Source organism: Festucalex cinctus, chromosome 5 (genome assembly GCF_051991245.1).
Source record: "Festucalex cinctus isolate MCC-2025b chromosome 5, RoL_Fcin_1.0, whole genome shotgun sequence".
NCBI lineage: Eukaryota > Metazoa > Chordata > Actinopteri > Syngnathiformes > Syngnathidae > Festucalex > Festucalex cinctus.
The window spans coordinates 13,271,272-13,296,242 of record NC_135415.1 but is presented as its reverse complement, the minus strand read 5'-3'; the positions used below and the strand labels follow the sequence as shown (position 1 = coordinate 13,296,242).

Here is a 24,971-nt window from a genome sequence, read left to right as displayed (position 1 = left end):
GTGTTTTCTTGTTTTTCAACAGTTAGCTAGCTCTGCCATGACTGCGTTTAAAAAAAAAAAAACAACAACATCTCACCTCAGACTCCTCCCGGCCCGCCGTCTTGCCGTATAAAGGGTAGTGGAAACCTTTAGGGACCAATTGAAAGGCTCAGTTTACATCCCAAAAGATTGCGTATTGCCTTTCACACAGTACTACAACAACATTGTGGGGAAAGTGAAGTGTTGTGTGTTTGGAATCTGGGAAAAACGAGAGTCGACCAATTTGCTGTTGGTGTTTTTCAAACAGGACAGCGACCACAGAAATGACTGTCAGGTGTTTAAACTTTAAACCCCAGTCCCAGTCCTGACTCCCAAACTTCCCATTTCCTTTCACACATCTGCCATAGTGACTCTGTTATGACTATGATACTGCCTTGGAATCCGACTTCAACCCCTAATTCTGTCTTGGTTTCTTTGACCCAGTACACGGAGAACAGACTCTTGACTCTTATTCCACATTTGACACTATCTCAGAGGCCAGAAAACATGTCTAGTTGGGTCTGAAAGAAGATGGACAGATGTATCTAGTGTTGTTCCTTACCTGGGTAGTTGTGGACTAGGGTGGGTGAGGCCCCCCTGTAGGAGCCCCCACCGCTCTCGCACATTGCCAGGTAGGGCGGGTATGAGGAGTGCTGGTACTGCATGTAGGGTTGCTGGGGGGTCATCGGAGGAGATACCGCCGCTCTGGCACTTTGAGATTCCTCCGACAGGATCATCATGGGTTCCTCCTGCAGACCGTCCAGGCCGTCCGAGTCATCTGGGTCGACAGGGGGCGGCCCGTGGACTTTTTTGGCATCGCGTGCGACGCCTCCTCCTGCTGAGGTCACTTTGGGCCCAGCTGGCTCAGGTGTACTCCCCCACTCCTTTGACATCTCCGCGTCGCCCTCATCCGCCACTTCCCCGAGTGGACTCTGCAGCTCTGAGAATTTGCTGTGAGCCAGGCGGTGGGGCCAAGTTGAGCCGTCTGGGGGCTAAATCGATGGGGACAAGTGTTGGTGCTGGTGCCAGTGTTTCCGCTATAAGTCTGTTTTAACAGTGGTGGGCAGAGGTCATTTGAGGTCAGTCCACATGTTTGTTTGTTTGTTTTGCTTCAGCAAAGACCTTCATCAAGATCTGACTGAAATCTATGTTTTTGGAGCATGCTTTGGTTTTTGGCAGCTGCAGCCCACCGCTGCTGCTGAGGGACTGCTATAGAACCTTTCGCTACAACATCACACATACTTCCAGGTGGCAATAGCTCCGATGGCACCACTAGTAAACAAACCTTTTGAAGTCATTTGACCAAGGCAAAGCCTCTCAGAGAACAGCCTTCTTGTCTACCAACCTAGTTTGATTGTGTGAAGTGTCAAGTCAAGACAAGTCATCTTTATTTAGTCAAAAGACATTTTGTGGGGTAAAGTGCATAAAGGCGATCTTCTTCCCCTTTCATTACATACAAGATTAGCGGTAGCCACTTTTTTTTTTTTTTTTGCCACCCGGAAGTACCTTGGCAACTGTTGCTTACAAACAGTCTGAAATGATCTATAGAGGAAACACTGCGTGGTCAGGGAACACCTTTCAGAAGCTCTGCCTGCATGGAAGATGATGGCAGGCGCACATTGATGGGCTGGAGGGATGCTTAAGAATCTGTACAAGTAGCACATCGCACAATTTACGTGTTACCACGTGAAACAAAACAACAGCCGAGTTAGTAAGCCTCAAGCTACGGCGTGAGCATCAGTACATGACGAATGAACGATCGCTCATGAAAGCACAACAGCATGGGCGGCGGTTAGAGACAGATGGAAAAACTTACGCTGGAATAGGAAACATTTGAGTCCAGATCTGTTTGAGTGTTGGGGTTGTGGTGCGACGAGGATGAAGAAGAAGAGGAGGAGGAGGAGGAGGAGGAGGAGGAAGGTGACTTGATGTCCTCGCAGTCTTTGGTCGAGACATGGTGCTGGTCCACCTTCAAGCCCAGTCCTCTTTCCCCCCTCTCCTCCAGATAGGACAGGATGGCTTTGGGACAGCAGCCTTGAGCACCTTCTGGACCTTTAGCTCCGCCGGCGTGTCTGACATCCCCGTCGCCGTCTCGCCCAGTTGGCCCCCGCTCGGCACGCTGCTTCTGCTCGCAGCATTTGGAGGCCAGTAGGAGTTTCTGGTCCATGTAGAGTCCTCGTGAGTACTGTCCATAATACAGCGACTGGGCTAAGGCGGTCTGGGTCTGACTCATGGCAAGCTGCAGTTGTGAAGGTGTCGCCGGCCCGTCACCTTTCTTACAGTCCGCAAAGTCGTGGACGGAGACTTTGTTATCATCTTTAGCCTCCTCCTTTCGATCTTTACTTTTAGATTCGTGAGAGGAAATTTTGTGGTAGAAGTTCTGCCTGTCCGTCTGCACGCAACCCGGTAGGTAGTATGGCTCAAAGCTGTGGTAGTAAGGGGACAGGGGCTCTTTTGCAGAAGGTGGGGTGGTCACCGTGGGTGGCGTCTTCCTGGCGTTAGTATGGTTACCGTTAGAGTTGATTTCAGAAGATACAGAGGAACCAGACTTAGTTCTGAGCCCATCCAGGCGATTTTCCGAGGACACGCCATCATCCCCTGCATCCGAGATGTCAGAGTAGGCGGGACTGTTGTCCTTGCTGTCCCCCAACAGGAGACAGCCACCGGCGGCATCAAGCCGCGATGAACTTCCAATAGAAGGACTGGGGGCATTGTCCGTGAAGGTGTAGACCTTGTCGGCCTCTGCGCGGATACTCGCCATTCGGCTTTCCTGGCTCTCACTGAGCCCATTCGTCACGTCTTGCTTGCTCAGGTGCTCCTTCAGGAGGCTCCCCGGAACCTCCTTGGTGGCAATTTTAGAAGCAGCGTCTTCCATTCTGATGGTGTCACCGTTCGCCGTCCGAGCGGTCGCATCGCGGTTGTGCTTGTCCTTGAGACGTCGCTTCTCTTTCTTGCGAGTCTCTTTGCAGGTCAGCAGTGTGGCTTTGACCAGACTGGGTTCCACGGCGATGCTGAGCTTCGGCTTGATGGGTTTCAGGGATGAATTCTTGCTTGTTAGGCCCACAGCTGTCGCAGGTGAAGGCTGCTGTGCTGTGGTGCTCTCCGTAGGATACGCCGTATTGGGTATGGCGACAAGCTTCGGTGGCGCAGGGGCTGGCGCAATCAACCGGTTGGCCCGTGACTTGGATAGCTTATCCACCTTGCCATTGGCTTTTTTGCCCTTGTCACAGAGGATCTTCTTGTCAATCAGACCTTCGGCTTCCAGCTTGGGCATCTCCACAGTGGCGCTCCGGTCTGGCACCATGCAGTTCTCCAGAACCACCGTCATGTTGGAAATGATGGGCAAGTTGCTGAGGTCATCCATCAGGCCGTCCTTTAGTAGGGAGCTCCTTCGGGTTTTGGTGCTGAGGAGCAGCCGCCGGTTCTTGGGTGATCCCACTGTGGTCACTTTGTACAACGGTGCGGGTTTTTTGGACGAGGTGTTGGCAGAATTGCCGTTGTTGGACTCTGCAAGGTCATAGATGGTGTCCTCGCAGTCCGACAGCCGGTCCTCACTCTCGGGATTCCTCTGTTCCTCTGCCTCCAGGTGGGCATGCGTCTGGTGGTAGCGCAGGCCATTGATGTGCTTGTAGCGCTTGGTGCAATTGGGGTGGGGGCAATCGATGAGGATTGGTGGAGGTGAGGAGGCGCAACCTCCCCCCGGGTCCAGGAAAGAGGGGTCTGACTTGCCCTGCGGTGTACACGGGGCGCTGCGGGATTTTGCTCGAATCCTCTTCCCGTTCCCGTTTTTAATGTCCACTGAGGAAACCAGACTGAGGTCCAGGTCGGTAGGCGGTTTGTTCTTCCGCTTGCCGGATGGGAGGACAGAGGCTCGGTTGGCGGGTTTGGTTTCCTCTGTGGTGAAAAATGGCGGCGAAGCTCTGCAGTTACTGAGGAGTTTCAAACTTCCTCGCCGACCTTTGCTGTGCACCGCTGAGGCCGCCATGCCACCGCCCCGGCTCCGGTGTTGCGGCAGGCCTCGCATTTTGACCGGCGGTGCCGCATCCCCGCAGGGCCGCTCGGCTAAGGCTAGACGTAGCCTTTTCCCACGGCCACGCCCACCTGGCATCTCTGGATCACTTGACGGAGACTCACAGAACCTGAAGAAACAGGACAATCACTAAAAAAAGACAGAATCAATTAACTATCAACCTTTAGTATCTACATACCTATTCAACCTACTTATACTGATTCACTTAGACAACTCCTCCCTACTATGTTACCTACCTACTTACCTACGTAACTATCCAACTCCTAGCTATCAAATCCTACCTATTGTCTACTTACATATTAACCCTCCTTCCAACCAAGCTTCCTACCAACTCCTACCCATCCAATTGAACTTCTATACAACCTACTTCTATTGATCCACTCAGACAACTCCTTTCTACTATTTTACCTAACTACGAACACTTACCTTACTACCTACGTAACTACTGAACTCCTAGCTACCAACTCCTACCCATTGTCTACTTACATATTAACCTTCCTTCCAACCGAGCGTCCTACCAACTACTACCCATCGAGCTGAACTTCTACCTACCTACCTACCTACCTACCTACCTACCTACCTACCTACCTACCTACCTACCTACCCACCTACCAACCTACCTACATATCCAACCTACTTCTACTAATCCACTCAGACAACTCCTCCCTACTATTTTACCTTACCACTAACACTTACCTTCCTACCTACGTAACTACTCAACTCCTAGCTACCAACTCCTACCCATTGTCTACTTACATATTAACCTTCCTTCCAACCGAGCGTCCTACCAACTCCTACCCACCACCCACTGAACTTCTACCTACCTACTGTGAAAACTAGCTAACAGCCAACTTAAAAAAAAAAATTAAAAAAAAGTTCAAAGTGTTTCATTCATTCACGGTACCTCCTTGCATACCAACAAACTCCTACCGTCCAAACCACCTCCCTACAGACACAGACAGAAACTGCTGATCAGCTGACCAGTGTCACCCCACCTCTGCGCTGTTTGTTTTCATCGACATTGTGTTTGACTTTAAATGTGCTCGTCAATCACCAAAGTTGTATTGCTTTCTATTTATGTAACACACGTCCACAAAGCAATTTAGACCACAGATGAATCTGTCATCGCCATGGCAACAACCACCACCACCGGCAGCAGCAGCCAACCAGTAACAATTGAGATCAGACACTAACCTTTCTCACAGTCAATGCTAATGACAAGCAATTATATATAATTAGTTTGGAGTTTGGCCAAAAGTATTGGGACACCTAAGGAAAGTGGGGTTTGGACAATAGTACTTGGATACCTACAGGACGTGAAACAGGAGGATTTTTTGGGGGGCCAAAATTATTTGGACACCAATGAAGTAAATATGTAGACAAAAGTATTGGGACACAATTTTTAAAAATCTATGGAAGATGACCCCATTGGCAGAAAAATGAGACATCATCACCTGGGGGGAGCCCAGTCGAGTTTGGTGCAGTCCAGCAGTGTTCCCACATAGGTCCTCTTCCGCCACGTCACGTTGACCACCAACACGCCTAACACACGTACACATAGATGCATATCATTAATGCATTGTGAAATCAAAATTTCATAACTAAAGTGTGATACCAACGTAAGATGATAATCATTGTACATTATCGTGATATCAGTGTCTGTCAATGTGACATGACGTCTAAATAAGCTTATAAAATTGAAATTGTAATGTCATGATTTGACAAGAAGTGGTAACAAAATATCATGATATCGATATCAAATATGATTTCAAAAGAATGTAGATATTGAACAATCATGATATGCAATATGATATCAAAGTATCATGATATCAACATGCGATATCAGAGTATTGTGATATTGATCTATTATGATATCAAAATATCACATGATCCTCTACAGATGGTCTCACCTTCTTGGGTCTCGTGCCACACGATACCCTCCAGGTTAACGCTGGTACCCGGCTGGCAGGGGCCCAAGAAGTCGGCGTCCGAGTCGGGCGTGGACGAAAGGGCCACTTCCTGCGTGCTGGTGCCGACGGAGCGTGTTCTCACAGCGCTACCAGTGGACGGGGCCACAGCAGGAGGAAAGGAGGTGTTGGACAAAGGTAGCGAGGGTCCGGTGGCCCCTGCCTGGCCCGGAGCGGGTGCCCCGCCAGGTGGAGTGAACATGGGCTCCACCTGCAGGCCATAGGATGACATGCATGATGTTTAGACTAATGTATTGGGACAGAAAGGCTGTTAAAAAAATAATAATAGTATGACATATGAATATATTGGATGTATTGAAAACATTGCTGTTAGTCAGGTATCCAGTCCTATATGGTGACATAAGATCAGTATCACAATATCAAGGTATCATGTTGTCAAAGTATTAGTAAAAGTTTTTAAAAAGTATCATAAAGCACAGTATTCAAATAATGTAATATAATGTCTTGTAAAATAAATGTTTCATGATATCAAAATATCAATCGCAATAATCGGAATCGGAATCAAAGTATTGCAGTGTGTAACTATTGTGATGTCAAAGTATGATACCAACATCCATTCATCCATATGTTATCAAATAGGGGTGGGACGATACACAATATTTACGATTTTTTATATATTGTCAAAAAAAAAAAAAAAAAAGCAATATATCACGATATGTGACTGAAAAAGCCAACAAATGCCCATAAAAAGGAAAATGTCTAATTATACATTTATTAATGCCAAAACTTTGTACAATGTACAAAGTTCTGCATAGTGCCTCACTGCCTCTTAGCCTTCTAACTGTAAACATTGTAGAGTGAGACAAATTAAAGTGCATAAAGATTTATAACATAACACTGCAAAACTGGACACATTACATCGATATCTACCGTCTGTGTAATTTATTGCAACAGAGAGCGCAACAGTATATTGCAATATAGATTTTTTTCTCCCACCCCTAATATCAAAATATGAAAGGTTTGCGTATCACAATTTTGGAGAGTGTAGCAAAACATTGTAGCAATGCGTACGATTGTACCAAAGTATTTTGAGCTCAAAATCGGATGGTATCAATATAATGATACCAAAATATAACATTGCATTGAAATACCACGATATCAAAACACTGTGATTTGAAGTATCATGTGAAAGATCGTGATATAAAAGTATTGTGGAATCAGATATCGTGATATCAACTTATGATATCAAAATACGCACCACCTCTGTCACCATAGCAACATAATAGGAGCTCACTGATGTCTTTCTCATCCACTTCTTCCAGTTAGTATTCATCGCCTCTCTGCGCTGTCAATCATCTTCTTCCCTCTCTCAACGTTTGTCCTTCCTGCTTCTCCAGCATCCATTTTACTTCACCCCCCCAAATCCTCTTCCTCATCCTCTTTCCCCCTCATCCTCCCTGCTTTTTTTTTTTTTTTTGCTCATGCCATGTCCTGACGTTCCCTTTTGTTCCGCCGTCATCTTCCTCTTCATTGTCACATGATAGACAAGTGTGCGTGCGTGTTTTTCTTGCCGTACTCGCTCTTCAGCGACTTGCACATACACACACTATTCCTATTGAAGACTGAGAAATGAATGACTTTGAAAGCAACATAAAGAATGAACGAATAGCTCGGCAAATACAGCTATAATCATCACGACAACACAACACAATCATATAAACACAAAACAGTGTGCGATTGTAAAAGGGTCATATGGTATTAACACAATCACGATGGAGGACACACTAAACACAATCATAACTACTCATTTGCTCCCAAAAACGTATAAATATGTTCCAATTTTTAGATTACCATGCTCCCAAAATGTATTTATAAGTTTTTTTTATGCTAGAGTATACAGAAGGCTTTGATGCAGCCTCTGAACTGAAGAGAAAGCTTGAAGCAATGGTAGTTATTACAAAAACGACCAGCAGGTGGCAGCAGAGTATAAGAGAACAACCAGAGCCATGTTGCAACAAGCTCTTTTCTCCACTGTTTTAAACAGATTGTGAATAATGATTAAACAGCTATATTCTAATGCTAATTGCTGCAAAACAGAAAAAGAAATGTACATTGATGAAAGAAGAGACTCGCATCTTTGTTTCGGTAGGTTCCATGTTTTTATAGCAATAGCACACAATATTCTGTAGGCCTTGCAAAATCAGTCAAAATCCAGTAAAGCCGCCGGGAGAGAACTGGATTGCTTCCGTGGAAATTTCTGGGAGTGAATGAGTTAATCAACAACACATTTGCAATTAAACACAACACAATATCACGAAGATAACAACAGCAAGTCACAGCCTTAACACAAATTACAACACAATCATCACATAAAGACAATCACCATGAAAACAAACACATGACAAAAATCACAATCATCAGAAGAAACACCACAGTCACAAATTAATACAACACAGTTACCACACAACACAATAATCACACAACCACAATGAAACCGCAACCCAATCACATGTTCATAAGGCGAGACAATCCACCTGGAGACACAAAAACTCACAATAGGCACAAGGGATGTAACGATACCGGCAATACTGTGATATTAAAATTGCAGCAATATATCGTCGTCGTCATGTCGCAAAGCAGCACATCTGCTAAAAAAAAAAAAAAAAAAAAAAGTAAGGTTGATTTCCATTTGTGCAATTGTAGCATCCTCTGCTGGCTAGATTTTTTTTAGTGCAGTTTAATTTTCACAAGGCATGTTTTGGCCCTTCTATATTTAAAATCCATGCTAATGCTCAGCTAAAGGGGAACGTAATATACTTGTGAACCAAAAGTCGTGGAGGAACTCAATTATTATTAGGAAGTAAGTGTCTCAATATTAAGTGTTATTAGATATTGTAGGTTGTTTATAAGCATTGATGTAATGTACAAAAGCACAATATTGTATTTTATTTTATTTTACAATATTGTGTCCGTTTTTTTTTTTATCGCCAACCTCCCCACAATAGTGTTACAATTATCGTATTATGACCTTCATATCGTGATAATATCGTATAGTGATGTTTGGATATCGTTACATCCCTAATATTAGGCACACAACACAACACTGGATACACTCTCACAATGGATGCGTGAATGAAGACAATACTCCAAATAAATACACAACTGGACAGTGGCACACACACACACAAACTTATACTGGACACAATCACAGGAGACATGTAAACACCGGAGACAAACACTGGCACGTGAACTGAAGATGGAGACACACTCTCACACGCGCAGGTGACACACAGGAAGCTACTCGTAGCCAGCGGGAAAAAAAAAAAAAAAAAAAAAAAAAGTCATCCTGCCCTAATTTTCTGCCGCGTCCCGTTTTGTTACGTGTTTGTTGTCGTGTTGTGACTTGACATTCCCGCCACGCATCTTCCTCCATCTTTGCTTCCTCACGCAGTCAATGAATGAAAGAAAGAATGACATTCCCCCTCTCTCGCTCTCGCACACACACATTGACGATAATGATGATCATCTCCTCCTCATGTTTCTCCTTGTCTTTTCCTATCCGTGACGTCACGCGAGAATGTCAAGTGAGGCAAACAATAAGGCGGCGATGACGAGGAAGGACACACAGCCTCCCTTTCCCAGACAAAGAGTGCACGTGCCAAACAACAATAGCACATCATCATCATCATCATCATTATCATCATCATGTGATGAGGAGGACGAGGAGGAACCCGCACCTCCGTCGTGGCCTTCGACACCCCTCGCAAGCAGATTTTGCTGTCATGCACTCGTATAACTGACCGTGTGGGCTCCTCCTCGGTGCTTCTTGGCCGCGCGGGTGACGTCGTCATGCGGCCGTCTGAGCGCCGAAAAGCCGCAATCCAGCGCGCACAGCTGCGGACGAAGGGACGGACGGACGGACGGATAGCGTCGTGCAGGTGCGGGGCGTCCTGATGTGCTGCTTCGGCTTTCCCCCACTCCGCCTCCTTCGCCTTCTTCTTCTTCGTATGTGTACCTTTTTTTTTTTTTTTTTTTTTTTTTTGTGCTCAGACGCGCTCTGAGCAGCGCGCTCGCTCGGCCAAGGGGGGAGATGCGAGGATTCAAGACCGACGAGGAGGCGGAGGAAAAGGAGGAGTGCCCTCATCAGCGGGCTTCTCCTCTAAAGTCCTCTCGAACTACATTAGTTCTATCTATCTATCTATCTATCTATCTATCTATCTATCTATCTATCTATCTATCTATCTATCTATCTATCTATCCATCGATCCATCATCTACTGTATCCATCCATCCATCCATCCATCCATCCATCCATTCATCCATCTACTGTATCATCCATCCATCCATTCATCCATCTACTGTATCATCCATCCATCCATCCATCATCCATCCATCCATCCACTGTATCTATCCATCTATCAATCTATCCATCCATCTACTGTATTTATCCATCCATCCATCCATCCATCCATCCATCCATCTACTGTATTTATCCATCCATGCATTCACCCATCTACTGTATCATCCATCCATCCATCCATCCATCCATCCATCTACTGTATCATCCATCCATCCATCCATCCATCCATCATCCATCCATCCATCCATCCACTGTATCTATCCATCTATAAATCCATCCATCCATCCATCTACTGTATCATCCATCCATCCATCCATCCATCATCCATCCATCCATCCATCCACTGTATCTATCCATCTATAAATCCATCCATCCATCCATCCACTGTATCTATCCATCTATAAATCCATCCATCCATCCATCTACTGTATCATCCATCCATCCATCCATCCATCCATCATCCATCCATCCATCCATCCATCCACTGTATCTATCCATCTATAAATCCACCCATCCACTGTATCTATCCATCTATAAATCCATCCATCCATCCATCCATCCACTGTATATCCATCAATCTATCCATCCATCTACTGTATCATCCATCCATCCATCCATCCATCCATCCATCCACTGTATCTATCCATCTATCAATCCATCCATCTGTCACGCCGCCACCAGAGAGGCGGTTCATGCTCTTATTTTCACAGTCAGGTTCCCGGTTTATTTTGAAAGTACTAACTCTCATCTCACCCCAGGTCACTTACCCTTCCTGCAGCCTCACTGATTACCGGTCCACGCCCATGATCACTACCACCTGTTCCCAATCAACCCGGACATAAAAGCCACCTGAATTCTCTCCTCGTTGCCGAAGTGTCACATATCTCAGTGCATGGAAGCGTCCTCTCAGTCCTCGTACCACAGTCCTTGTTTGATGTCTAGCCTAGCCTTGCCTTGTCTTGTCTTGCGCCTTTAGTTTGCCCTGGTTTTCCTCCCTTGTGGAGCGCCTTTTGTTGTCCCTGTTTTTGAGTGCCCTTTTTTGTATCTCCCGTGTGGAGCTCTTTTTGTTCAGCCTTTTTTCCCTCTTTAAGAGGCGTTTTGGTTTTCGTGTTATTAAAGCTGCAGCCTTGTTGGCCAACTTTACATCTGCGTCTGAGTCCTACCTCCTCACGTCGTGTCACCATCTACTGTATTTATCCATCATCCATCCATCCATCCACTGTCTCTATCTATCTATCTATCTATCTATCTATCTATCTATCTATCTATCTATCTATCCATCCATCCATCATCTACTGTATCTATCCATCCATCCATCTACTGTATCTATCCATCTATCAATCCATCCATCCATCCACGGTATCTATCCATCAATCTATCCATCCATCTACTGTATCCATCATCCATCCAACCACTGTCTCTATCTATCTATCTATCTATCTATCTATCTATCTATCTATCTATCTATCTATCATCTACTGTATCCATCCATCCATCCATCCATCCATCCATCCATCCATCCATCCATCTACTGTATCCATCATCCATCCAACCACTGTCTCTATCTATCTATCTATCTATCTATCTATCTATCTATCTATCATCTACTGTATCCATCCATCCATCCATCCATCCATCTACTGTATCCATCCATCCATCCATCTACTGTATCCATCATCCATCCATCCACTGTCTCTATCTATCTATCTATCTATCTATCTATCTATCTATCTATCTATCTATCTATCTATCTATCTATCTATCTATCTATCTATCTATCCATCCATCCATCCATCCATCATCTACTGTATCTATCCATCCATCCATCTACTGTATCATCCATCCATCCATCCATCCATCTACTGTATCATCCATCCATCCATTTACTGTATCTATCCATCTATCAATCCATCCATCCATCCATCCATCCATCCACGGTATCTATCCATCCATCTACTGTATTTATCCATCCATCCATCCATCCATCCATCCATCTACTGTATTTATCCATCCATCCATCCATCCATCCAACCACTGTCTCTATCTATCTATCTATCTATCTATCTATCTATCTATCTATCTATCTATCTATCATCTACTGTATCCATCCATCCATCCATCCATCCATCTACTGTATCCATCCATCCATCCATCCATCCATCCATCCATCTACTGTATCCATCATCCATCCATCCACTGTCTCTATCTATCTATCTATCTATCTATCTATCTATCTATCTATCTATCTATCTATCTATCTATCTATCTATCTATCTATCTATCCATCCATCCATCCATCCATCATCTACTGTATCTATCCATCCATCCATCTACTGTATCATCCATCCATCCATCCATCCATCTACTGTATCATCCATCCATCCATTTACTGTATCTATCCATCTATCAATCCATCCATCCATCCATCCATCCATCCACGGTATCTATCCATCAATCTATCCATCCATCTACTGTATTTATCCATCCATCCATCCATCCATCCATCCATCCATCCATCCATCCATCCATCCATCCATCCATCCATCTACTGTATCCATCATCCATCCAACCACTGTCTCTATCTATCTATCTATCTATCTATCTATCTATCTATCTATCTATCTATCTATCTATCTATCTATCTATCTATCATCTACTGTATCCATCCATCCATCCATCTACTGTATCCATCCATCCATCCATCCATCCATCCATCCATCCATCTACTGTATCCATCATCCATCCATCCACTGTCTCTATCTATCTATCTATCTATCTATCTATCTATCTATCTATCTATCTATCTATCTATCCATCATCTACTGTATCCATCCATCCATCCATCCATCCATCCATCCATCCATCTACTGTATCTATCCATCTATCAATCCATCCATCCATCCACTGTATCTATCCATCAATCTATCATCCATCTACTGTACCATCCATCCATCCATCCATCCATCTACTGTATCATCCATCCATCCATCTACTGTATCCATCATCCATCCATCCATCTATCCATCTACTGTCTCTATCTATCTATCTATCTATCTATCTATCTATCTATCTATCTATCTATCTATCTATCTATCTATCTATCTATCATCTACTGTATCCATCCATCCATCCATCCATCCATCCATCCATCCATCCACATACCTACCTACCTACCTATCCATCCATCCATCCATACTAGTTCTTCTTCAACTTCTGTCCAAACTAGCTCTATCTATACTAGTTATATATCCAGGGCTGGACTGGCCATCTGGCATACAGGGCAGATGCCCCGTGGGCCGGTGTCTTTAGGGGCCGGTGGTGTTATTCAATTATTGTTTTCCTCCATTTTACCCCGAGAGACCGGCCCACAATTTAGAAGGAGCAGCCCCATTCATCCATTTAAAATATAGAGTGCAAACGGAACCAATAAACGTCAGCGGTAGAGCTACATGGTAGCCAAGGGTGGTCAGGAATCGGGCCTTAGTCAAAATGCCAGGGCCAATTATTTGTGCCAGTCCAGTCCTGTATATAGCTATACTATATGAATGGTAGTTTTCTCTAGCTCACTAGCTAGGTATTAGCCCTAAGTAGTTCTATCCATATAGCTCATTTCTATCTATATCCATCCACTATAACTGTAAAAGTCTAGATATACTGTATATATCCATTATACTTCGTTAGCTACCTAGTTCTATACGTCTATATTTATATTAGTGCTATATATCTACGCTAGCTCTATATGTATCTGTATTCTACATATCAATTCATACTCTATTTATCTATGATTTACTAGTTCTATTTCTTTAGTAGAAAGCTCTACATTTATCTTTCTGTGCTAAGAAATCATTAGGCTACTAGTTTATCTAGCTATACTTTTGCATATTAATTGAAACTGTTTTTTTTTTTTTCAATACTATTTATACAAGTTTTAAATATTCTGTACTTGTTTGTACTTGGTTCTATAATCTATCACAATCACGTGCATTATCGTGAGGAGTTATAATACAGTATTAAGGTATAATAAAACATATTATGTATAAAAGTGAAACGTTCATTCTTTTACTGAAGAATACCGTATCAATGCATTCGATTATACACGTGACTATGTTTTTGGTCGTCTGCCGCTGGGGGTCGCTGCGGTGTAAGTAAATGGTGGGCAGGGCTGTGACGTCGGCAACCAGAGGCGTTTGAGACAGAGGTCACGTGAGGGTCAGACTGTGTTTACCATGTACTGTACACTTGACTACAATGCAGCCACTGTCAAATACAGTAACTCAAATCTAATGCAAAAAGAATAACTTAGAACAGCATTCATATAAAGAACAAACATTATTTTTGTAAAGCTCATTACATATCAAAATATGTGGTCTGTGTGTGCTGTTTACATGGTTTATTAGTGAGTTAATGTTTGCTATGTTACAAAATTAGCAAATGAGTTGGGTTAGTTAGTAAGAAATGCAGTTAGTTACTTTGTCCAGTTAGCAAACTGGTTGGTCAGTCAATGAGTTAGTTAATTAAGTCAGTCATTGAGTTGATAAGTTAGTTTGTTGGAGTTATAAAGTAATTCAGTCAATTTATTTCTTTGTATTAAGTTACTCAGTACTCCCTTTCAGTTCATAATTCAGTCAGTTTAGAATGCAAGTAACAGACAGTCAGTCAATCCCTTGGCTAGTTAGCAAGTCAGTCGCGTTAAGTTAGTCCCTTGGACAGTCAATAAGTCAGCCAACCAGTATACGTTAGTTAAAATGCCATTCTGTCAGTTTACAAGTGACAAAGTCAGTCAGTCAGTGTGTTAGTTGTTTAGTTAGTCAAAGTTATTTAGTCAGGTTAACTAGTCAGTACCTCAGTTCAGTTCGTAGAGTACTCGGCCAGATTATGTCAAGACCACAAAAAATATTAATAAATAAATGTGTCAGTACAACATGGTGCAGACACTATTTTCACTTTTAACCCCCCATATCCAGAAGATGTGCAAGAAAATAAAATAAAAAATATATACTTTTGCAGGCGGCACGGTGAAGGACTGGTTAGCACGTCCGCCTCCCAGTTCTGAAGACTCGGGTTCGAGTCCAGGCTCCGGCCTGCTTGCGTGGGTCTTCTCCGGGTACTCCGGTCACCTCCCACATTCCAAAGACATGCATGGCAGGTTAATTGGGCGCTCGGAATTGTCCCTAGGTGTGCTTGTGAGTGTGGATGGTTGTTGGTCTCTGTGTGCCCTGCGATTGGCTGGCAACCAGTTCAGGGTGTCCCCCGCCTAGTGCCCAAAGCCAGCTGAGATAGACTTCAACGACCCTTGTGAGGAATAAGCGGTCAAGAAAATAGATGGATGGATATATTTTTGCTATTAGCACCACCTACAGGACTGGAGTGGAAATTGCTGAGTCTCATTTTGTCTGGGAAAATGTCAGTTTGTTGACTTGAACTGTCTGACAAACATTGCACACTGTGACTGGACTTTGACACACAAACAAATAACTGCAGTTTGTGTGTGTGTTTGTTTTTGGGGGTGGGGCTAAAACATGTCCATTAAAGATGACAACTTTTAACCCTAAAGGAATATAAAATATATATATATATATATATATATATATATATATATATATATATATATATATATATATATATATATATATATATATATATATATATATACACACAAGTAAGGACAGGCACCATAGCGCTTTCAAATAGCCTTAGCTGACACAACAAAAAAAGTGCTTGAATATTATTGATAATGAGACAAAATGCAATTTCTGGAGAAATTGTGTGGGAATGCTGAAAGGTGAATGCTTGGGAAAAAAAAAAGAAAAAAAAGCTGAATGCATGTGGAATGCTTGTGTTTGAATATTATTGATAACAATCTATAAACGGGTTTACTAATTGAAATAGTTTACCAACGACCAAAGTAATTCATGTAAATACTTGCTTAACTCACTTATTGACTTAGTTAGTAAGCTAACTACACGCACACAGATACATCTCACACTCATCTATAGTAGGATTGTATGACACGCGCACATACACACAAAGGCGGGATCACATGACCTCCTGTTGGCTCTCCTGAGCAGCAGTCCAAAAAAAACCTTCTCTTTATCTTCTATTTATTCAAAAGGGGCTTCCACACCAAACACACGGCTGGGTCGAAGGTTGATCCCCCCCGCACATCCAGTGGCGTGATAGGGCGGGGGGGAGGTCGACGAGCCAGCAAGCAGGTGAAGGCGCCCGTGTGCTGGTGGTGAGTTTTGGGGGGCCGCTCCTTGCCCAAGACATGACGGACAGCAGCACGCCGCAGGAGGAAGGCAACAGCAGCAGCAGCGGCGGCGGCGGCAGAACTCGTGCAGGAAGGTACAATAAACGCCGACACAAAAACATGATTGGCAGGTCAGAATTTCATCTTCAGCTTGACATTGTATACGTTTTGAGGTAGAGGGTTTGAATCTTGGCCCGTGTGGGCTTTGAATGTTGACCCCCCGTGCTCATCGGGGGTTTTCTCTGGCTTCCTTCTACATTCCAAAAAATATAATTTGTAGATTTATTGAAGACGAAATTAGTGATTAGTGAGTAAATTAGTTATATGCCAAACAATCATTGCCTACGCACAATTTTTTTATTCAATGGTCAGTACATTTGTATTAATATCTCAGAACTGATTTTCCCAAGTAAACACACTAGTCACTATTTAGCTATTTGTCTTAATAGGTTAGACAGCTACTACAGTTATTTAAGTTAATATTTTATTAAGTCATTGATTCGCAGCCATTTTCACTGAAGCAACCCTCTGACTGTTTTACTGGATTTTGACTGATTTTGTAAGGCCCACAGAATATTGTGTTCCATTGCTAAAAAAACATCGAACCTACCAAAAGAAAAGACAAGTCTCTTCTTTCATCAGGAAAAAAAAGTTCATTTTGATCTGTTTACGTTTTGCAGCATTAGATTATAGCTAAGTTTCACCATCTTAATCTGTTTAAAACAGTGGTGAAAAGAGCTTTTTGCAACATGGCCCTGGTTGATCTCTTATACTCTGCTGCCACCTGATGGCCGTTTTTGTATTGCTTCAAGCGTTCTCTTCAGTTCAGAGGCTTCTGTATGCTCAAGCATTAAGAAAACAACAACATAAAAACATATAAATATGTTTTTGGGAACCACGGTAATATTTAAAATAGAACATATTTATATGTTTTTGGGAACAAATTAGTTAGTAGTCAAGGACGCCGATAACCGATATTTGGAGCCATTCATTATATATTAATTTTCACTAAAAGATTTGGTTTGGTTTATTGGTTTTGAACATATAAACAAACACGTTGCAAGTGTAACAAAAACCCCCCAAAACAAACAAGATAAAATGAAAATTTAAAGGAAGAAATGAAAATTTGTCAACAATAAATTCCATAATTTACATGTTCAAGGAGTAGGAAGAAGTACACGTACTTATCTAATCCTACTCCCGATTATTTCTATCATATGTATATACCAACAAATTGTTCCTATACAATAACATCCATATAAAATTAAAACAATAAAAAGAAACATGCCTGTCCCAATGCGCAAAGGTAAAATATTGTCATCAACAATTTGAAAAAAAACTCCAGCTTTGTTTTATTTTTTAATTTGTAAGCATATGTTTATTGCACGGCCCGCAGAATATTGTGTTCTATTGCTATACAAACATGGAAGTTTATTCTTTCATTAGGAAAAAAAGTATATTTGAATCTGTTTCCATTTTGCAGCAATTAGCAATAGAATATAGCCAAGTTTCATCCTTATTCACAAACTTGTTCAAAACACTGGGGAAAAGAGCTTGTTGCAACATGGCCCTGGTTGATCTCTTATACTCTGCTGTCACCTGCTGGGCGTTCTTTGTAATAACTATCATTGCTTTAATCAACCTCTTCAGGTCAGAGGCTGGATCAAAGTCTTCTGTATGCTCTAAAAAAACAAAAAAAACAAAACAAAACAAAACAAAAAAGTATAAATGTTTTTGGGACCATGGCAATATTTAAAATAAAACGTTTTTATACGTTTTTGTGAGCAAATGAGTTCAGGTTAGTTGGTTTCAATAATAATAACTTACTGTGAGTAAACGAGACTGTGCTGCGTTCAGTGCCGAAGCTGAGATGGCATCCGAGGAGCGCGAGAGAAGTCCCCGAATGCCTGGTGAGCGTCTGCAGCAGAACGGCGAGGCCGAACCCCAGCAACAAAATCAAAATCAACAAAATCAGGACACGTCGGCGTGCAGGAGGTCCACGCTCGTCAGGTAAATAACAGCAAAAATACATTTAACTTATGCACTCCCAGCCATTTTCACTGAAGCAACCTCCTTCGCTCTGGCTGTTTTCCTGGATTTTGACAAATTTTTGCAAGGCCCACAGAATATTCTGTTCTATTGCTATAAAAACATGGAACTTATCACAAGAAAGATTAGAGTCTCTTCTTTCATCAGGAAAATATATATATATATATATATATTAGGGGTGTTAAAAAAATCGATTCGGCGATATATCGCGATACTACATCGCACGATTCTCGAATCGATTCAATAATCGGCAGAATCGATTCATTTTTTTTTAATTTTTTTAGGATTCACACCTTGAGCATGGAAGAATGTTATATGAACGGAACATTAAGCCTTAATATTTTATTTTAATGCTGTTCAAACATGAAACAGATTACAACCTCTATAAGACTGAAATTTCAGACAAATAAATAATACATTTTCATATAAATCTTACACTCTACAAGCTTACTGATTAGTATTTTCTAAATTTGAATGAAAAAAATCGCAACAATCGACTTATAAATTCGTATCGGGATTAATCGGTATCGAATCGAATCGTGACCTGTGAATCGTGATACGAATCGAATCGTCAGGTACTAGGCAATTCACACCCCTAATATATATATGTATCTGTTTCCATTTTGCAGCAATTAGCATTAGAATATAGCTAAGTTTCATCATTATTCACAAATCTGTTGAAAACACTGGCTCTGCACTGCAACATGGCCCTGGCTGATCTCTTATACTCTACTTTGCCACCTCCTGGCCGTCCTTTGTAATAACTGCCATTGCTTTAAGCGACCTCTTCAGGTCAGAGGCTGCACCAAAGCCTTCTTTATGCTCTAGCATTAAAAAAACAAAAAACAAACAAAAAACCAAACTTATAAATACGTATTTAAAATAGAACGTTTTTATACGTTTTTGGGAGCAAATGAGTTACAAACAAAAAAACGTAACTATGTGTGTGTGTTTGTGTACCAGGTCAAAGATGCTTGACACGTCTCTGCTGACTCCCATGCAAAGCGAGCTGGACTCAAAGCTGGAGAGGAAGAAGTCTCACTACAGTCAGGTCACACACACGCACTTGAATTCTAGACATGAAACTCCTTTCGTTAGCGTCAGCATGAGCTGCACTCAAACTGTTGTGCACGCAACAGCAGAATTCAGATTTTTGTTGTTTTTCTGTCTTCCAGCTGTCCAAAGGCAACTGCCAATATCATAAAATCTTCAAGGAGATCAGCAAAGATGAGCAACTCAGACAGAGTAAGTTCGTCTTTTAAGTGTCTGTCAACTTGGTTTAACATTGGGGAACATCAACAAGGGCTCGCGCAACAGGAACGTAGTGTTTCTCCAAGCGTACGCTAAGGGGCGGAGCTACGGTGGCTAAGGGTGGTGGTCATTCTCTAGCTACACCCCTGTGAATCCCCCTACGTCTTTGGCAGGGGGTCTGCAACCTGCGGCTCTGGAGCTACATTAGTCCCTCTCCTGTGGGTCTCTAAAAACATTAGTAGAAATCCATCTTTTTTTTTTTTTTTTTTAGATAAAATATTCTTTAAGTGAATTAATGATTGAATAAAAAAAAATGAATAATTAAATATGAAAAAAAAAAACTAAAGGCAGTATTTGGAATTACCCTCCAAAAAAGGCAGAAATTTGATTAATTTTTTTTTTTTTAAAAAGTAACTATAAAATGTCCAAAAACAAAATAAATCCAGAAAACTACTATAAAATGTCCAAAATTGCTAAAATATCAGAAAAGTAATATAAAAAAGGCACAAAAAAAAGAAAAAGCCATAAAATGTACAAAAAGAAGAGAGGCAAAAAAAATGACCATATTTCCATAAAATTGCCAAAAATTTCAGAAATTTGACAGAAAGGCAGAGAAGTCTAAAAATGCATAAAAAAACGAAAAATTCCCACAATAAACAAAAACAGAAATGGAAGACGAAAGGTAGAAGAAAATGAATGTCTACATATTGGATGCCCTCAATACATTAGACTTTTGTTCATCACAATGTTCAAATGTTTTGTGGCTCCAGACAAGATTTTTTTGTGACAGTATTTATCTGGCCTAAAATGGCTCTTTTGAAAGAAAAGTTTGCTGACCCCCGGTCTCTGGAAAGATTTTGAGTACTGTGACTTTCCGGTAATTCTCACGTGGCTGAAGTATTTTTTAGATGCCTTGATACTCTGTCCCAATTCATTTATATTAAATATTTAAAAAAAAAAAAAAAAAATTCACGACTGATGCGAATGAAACTCTAAAATAATCTGTCTTATGTCAAGAAGGGTTAGGGACTGTTTTGTGACTGTTCTTCCTGTTTGCAGGCTACACCTGTGCTCTGCAGAAGGACATCTTGTACCAGGGCCGCATGTTTGTCTCCGACCACTGGATCTGTTTCCACTCCAAAGTTTTCGGAAAAGACACCAAGGTGTGTCCCACTCACATCATAAACGGTCAAGAATCCCATTTCAGTCTTAATCTATTTTCGTCAAAAACTCTGCCATGATTCATTAACAATTCCATCAATATTCTTGTCAATTACTTTTATCACAATTTTTCTTGCGTCGTGATAGCAAACATGACTGTCAGGTTTACCTGCTTGACATTTATGAAACACAACACAAAGGAGACAAGACACTCAGTTCAAAGCTTGTGAGGAGAGAGGAGAGGAACTGACTGGTACAATTCACTACTGCACTCTCTGAAAAAAATCCCCTCCTCACCCTCTTTTTGCACGCCCCTAGTTACATAGGTGTTCCAACCCTAATAATGCAAATGCAAGACATGGTTGGAACACAGTGTCTATGTGTGTGTGCATGTGAGTGGAAGATTGCGGAGTACATGTGTGGTCAAGTTTGTAATCATTTCTTAACAGAAATCAGCAGACTGGCTCTAACCATTCTGCTGCGCTATCTGTTGTGATTCTTGAGCTTCTTGAGTCGTCTTCTGTTACGATAACATATAGCTAGGCTATGTGAATATAAGTGCGGAGCAGAGCAAAGCATTCTGCATTGCAAGCAGAAGCAATTCTTCATTGCAGCAAATGTATGTTAACTTATTATTTACAATTACTCCGACAATGATTTTTAGCAACATGTCAGGGAAGAATCTATATCCCATAATTCCTGTCAAGTATCCAATTCCAGTTGGAATTATCATGTTTTCCTGGGAAGAATTCAGAATTCCCAGCAGTATTCCATCACAATTCCCACCGTTCATTAGTCTCAATTCTTGTTACTATTCTTGAAATTCCTTCCTGTCACAAGAATGTTATCATGATCGTATTGTAATTCTGACAGATTTACTGGTATTATTCCATTAGGATTTCATATCAGTGACTGTTATTGTTCCAATTTGAGTAGTAGATCCATCAAAGTCCTTCCTGTGATTGGTATTATTGGGTCTCCATTCCTTGTTTCCAATCATAATTCAAATATTGTTCCATTATGATTTCCCTAATGAGCATTCCATCACAATCCCGACAGATTTCATTGCAGTTCTGACAGTTATCGTCAATATTCTGTGAAATTCTTGGGTCTCCAATCATAAGTTCTTCTTCGGCTCTTCCATCAAAATTTGGTAAAAACAAACTAAAAATGTCCTTGTTCCTCCCAGATTGCCATCCCGGTAATATCGGTCACACACGTCAAGAAGACCAAGACGGCTCTTTTGGTGCCCAACGCTGTGGTGATTGCCACCGCAAACGACAGGGTGAGGCCGAGGAAATCAGAATTGCCGACACCGTTCCGCATGAGACAAAACACATGTTGACTTTGCTTCGTTTTCTTTACAGTATGTCTTTGTGTCCTTCCTGGCCCGGGACAACACCTACAAGTTCCTCATGTCCGTCTGTCTTCACTTGGAGGTAAGTCCAGCTTCCGTGTCTAAATGTTGTCTGCAGTTCACAATCAATATTTATAAAGATAACAAAAACAGTGAACATTTCAATAAAATACGACCTACTCAGAGACACAGATGCTAACCTGATGTCACTCACTAGGCCACGCCCCTTAAAAGCACACATCAGCAGACAAATAGTTTGTGCGTGAGACTTCAATGAATTGATAACGTGCGTTTGAAAAGGAGAAGAGTCCGTGCAGCAGCCCCATTCCGTCTTCATCCCAAAAAAACTTCCGAGGTCGGACGTCCCCTCGCTCGCCGCGTTTCCCTCTGGTCAGTCGCACACGTACACAAAAACAATACAACACACACTGAAGCTTCCCGTTTGAACGAGCTTCTTCTATATTCTTTAGAGTTTCCACGCCGATTTTGCTGACCTGGACGCAACGCTGCGGAAGAGTAGGCAAGACACGGAGGAAAGCAGCACTTCCGATTCCCAGACGCCGGATGACGACAAGATAGCAGGTATCAGACCCAGGAGGGGTGGAATTATGGGAAGAAATTGTTGTTAGAACAACCATGACTTCCCAGATCACATATCACACGCTTTCAGTTTAGAATTCCAGGACAGAGCTTGTTAGCATCCATCAGGTATTCTATGGTCATAGTCCGCCCATTCATAATGTATATCTGTCATGTTTCTGCCAATCTCTTTGTCACAATTCCCATTAGAATTCCTGTCAACAATCCTATTAGGTTTCAATCAAAATCCCGCAGGAAATTCTTGACTATTCCAATCATTATCCAAGAGTTCTTGTTGGGATTGGGATTACCAACAAACGACTCTTGCCAGAAAATCTTTCACGATCCCATCAGAATTCCAGTCTGAATCCAGGTCCTGATGGTTTCCAATCCTGTCTGGATTTCCCATCTCATCTTCCACCTTGCAGACTTCCCAGTTCGTCCCTTCCTGGACGCGTTGAAGTGCAGCGGCGACATCTCTCCACCTCCTGAGCATCAACACCAAGTGAAGAACCTTCTTCATCCCAAACATTCAAAGATTCCCAAGCAGGAAAGCAAGCAGCACGTTTTGGAAGTGAAGCGAGTGGATGCAGGAAGAGGACAAACCATCTCCCTCAACACTCTGCTGTGTGTTTACCTCTTTCTGTGAGTGTGCGCGTCATTCCCCCCCAAAACTATACACCATTCAGACACACACTCATGTGTGTGTGTATGTGTGTTTAGAGTATGTATCTTGATGTTGTCGTCGTGCTTCCTGACCGTCAAGATGTTTTCCTTGGAGCATCGGCTGGCAACGCTCGGCTCCATCACTGATTTGGCTCAACCAGAGTAAGTTCACATGGCTAGCACGGTGATAACATCTCAATGCACCAATGCTAGCAGCTAATTGGTCCAGTGAAAATCATTGAACAATGAACATGAAATGCTTTAAATATCTAAAAGCCACATTAGCATGTTGATGGTATTTTTTCCGTTCCAGCAACGACTTCCTGCGAGGTAGTGACGACGTCAACAGGGAACTTTTTTCCGAACTGCTGAGCCTCAACCTCAAGAAGCTGGAGAAGGTCTCAACTTTTAAACTACCAATCAGCTTTCACCCATTGTCATGTGATTTTGTGACCAATGGAACACGATCGACGACTATAATGTTTCAATTTACAACGACAAAGTGACATCAGATGCCAGCTAACGCTAATGAAACATTTATAGACACTTGATCTGCTCGTCAACATAAACTATTCAACAGCTGCTAGAAGCTTGCTACATTAGCATGTTGGTGGTTTAAAACAGATGGGCCAGCAGCTAGCCACTTCAGCGTATTGGCAGTGAAGAGATGGACAAGCAGCTAGCCATATTAGCATGTTGTTTTACAACAATGTGTAGGCGACATCCGATGGACTACTAGCAGCTACCAAACTAGCTACATTTGCGCCTTGACAGTGGAAAGTACATGCTATCGCGTAAACACCATTAGAACATGCTAAAATGGCATGTTGATGGTTTAGATTTAGCTGGACCGAGAGTAAAAGCTTGTGGTTTGTTGTGTTTCAGGTGCAGAAGAATCTTCAAAGACTTTTGGACGAAGCTGTCTGATGGAGTTTTTAATGCCGTAAATATTTATGTCATGTAGTATATGAATATATAACAGGCTGGGGAAAAAATTGAGACCAAAAACAAACTTTTTTGGGGGGGAATTTTGACCATTTTTTGTCAAATGACAATATTTGGTGGTCTTCTTTTTTTCTTTTTCTTTTTTTTAATAAAACAAAAATGTTAATTTAACGTATAAATAGCAATACCATTTTGCAGTGAACTTCCCAGAGAGCTGAAGATATAATTAATTTGTTTTACAATTGCGCCACGTACTTGTCACTTAAATAAAAGGAATGAGTGACCTATTTAAAGAGTCTACTTCTTGTCATCGATGATGTCATCTGTAGACCTTTTCACCATGATGTCACATATTTCCATCCTCCCACATTGCAGCAA

General features: G+C 42.0%; 2 protein-coding genes across 6 annotated transcripts in view; one reads left to right on the top strand and one right to left on the bottom strand.

The window, feature by feature from the left end:
* znf608 (zinc finger protein 608) overlaps positions 1 to 9,916 on the bottom strand; it is a 14,060-nt gene extending 4,144 nt beyond the window's left edge. The window contains exons 1-6 of one of the 4 annotated variants that reach the window (XM_077521663.1): positions 9,778 to 9,916; positions 5,959 to 6,226; positions 5,503 to 5,590; positions 1,835 to 4,157; positions 581 to 1,010; positions 77 to 126 (exon numbers count right to left, since the gene is read on the bottom strand). In XM_077521663.1, the coding sequence (XP_077377789.1) occupies positions 77 to 126; positions 581 to 1,010; positions 1,835 to 4,157; positions 5,503 to 5,590; positions 5,959 to 6,217 (3,150 nt within the window). In that variant the 5' untranslated portion in view covers positions 6,218 to 6,226; positions 9,778 to 9,916. Of the gene's footprint in view, positions 1 to 76; positions 127 to 580; positions 1,064 to 1,834; positions 4,158 to 5,502; positions 5,591 to 5,958; positions 6,227 to 7,234; positions 7,395 to 9,777 lie in introns of those variants that run through there. The other 3 variants (XM_077521661.1, XM_077521660.1, XM_077521664.1) reach the window with 3 other exon arrangements.
* On the top strand, positions 9,665 to 24,880 carry gramd2b (GRAM domain containing 2B). Of its 2 annotated transcripts, none has more exons than XM_077521769.1 (14): positions 9,665 to 9,914; positions 16,448 to 16,680; positions 18,443 to 18,595; positions 19,598 to 19,685; positions 19,810 to 19,879; positions 20,945 to 21,048; positions 22,236 to 22,331; positions 22,414 to 22,485; positions 22,704 to 22,793; positions 22,874 to 22,985; positions 23,411 to 23,627; positions 23,706 to 23,810; positions 23,962 to 24,046; positions 24,534 to 24,880. In XM_077521769.1, the coding sequence occupies exons 2-14, from the start codon at positions 16,604 to 16,606 to the stop codon at positions 24,573 to 24,575; spliced, it is 1,311 nt and encodes a 436-aa protein (XP_077377895.1). In that variant the 5' UTR covers positions 9,665 to 9,914; positions 16,448 to 16,603; the 3' UTR covers positions 24,576 to 24,880. The 2 variants fall into 2 exon arrangements, with proteins under 2 accessions (XP_077377895.1, XP_077377896.1); XM_077521770.1 differs by having other exon boundaries at positions 9,665 to 9,981.
* The last annotated feature ends 91 nt before the right edge of the window (positions 24,881 to 24,971 follow it).

What these genes read in the sequence shown, in the direction of transcription:
- gramd2b (XM_077521769.1), top strand. Translation starts at nt 16,604, where the DNA reads ATGACGGACAGCAGCACGCCGCAGGAGGAAGGCAACAGCAGCAGCAGC. An exon ending in AGAAGTCTCACTACAGTCAG is followed by an intron (nt 19,686 to 19,809) that starts GTCACACACACG and finishes TCTGTCTTCCAG; the next exon opens with CTGTCCAAAGGCAACTGCCA. An exon ending in ACTGATTTGGCTCAACCAGA is followed by an intron (nt 23,811 to 23,961) that starts GTAAGTTCACAT and finishes TTTCCGTTCCAG; the next exon opens with CAACGACTTCCTGCGAGGTA.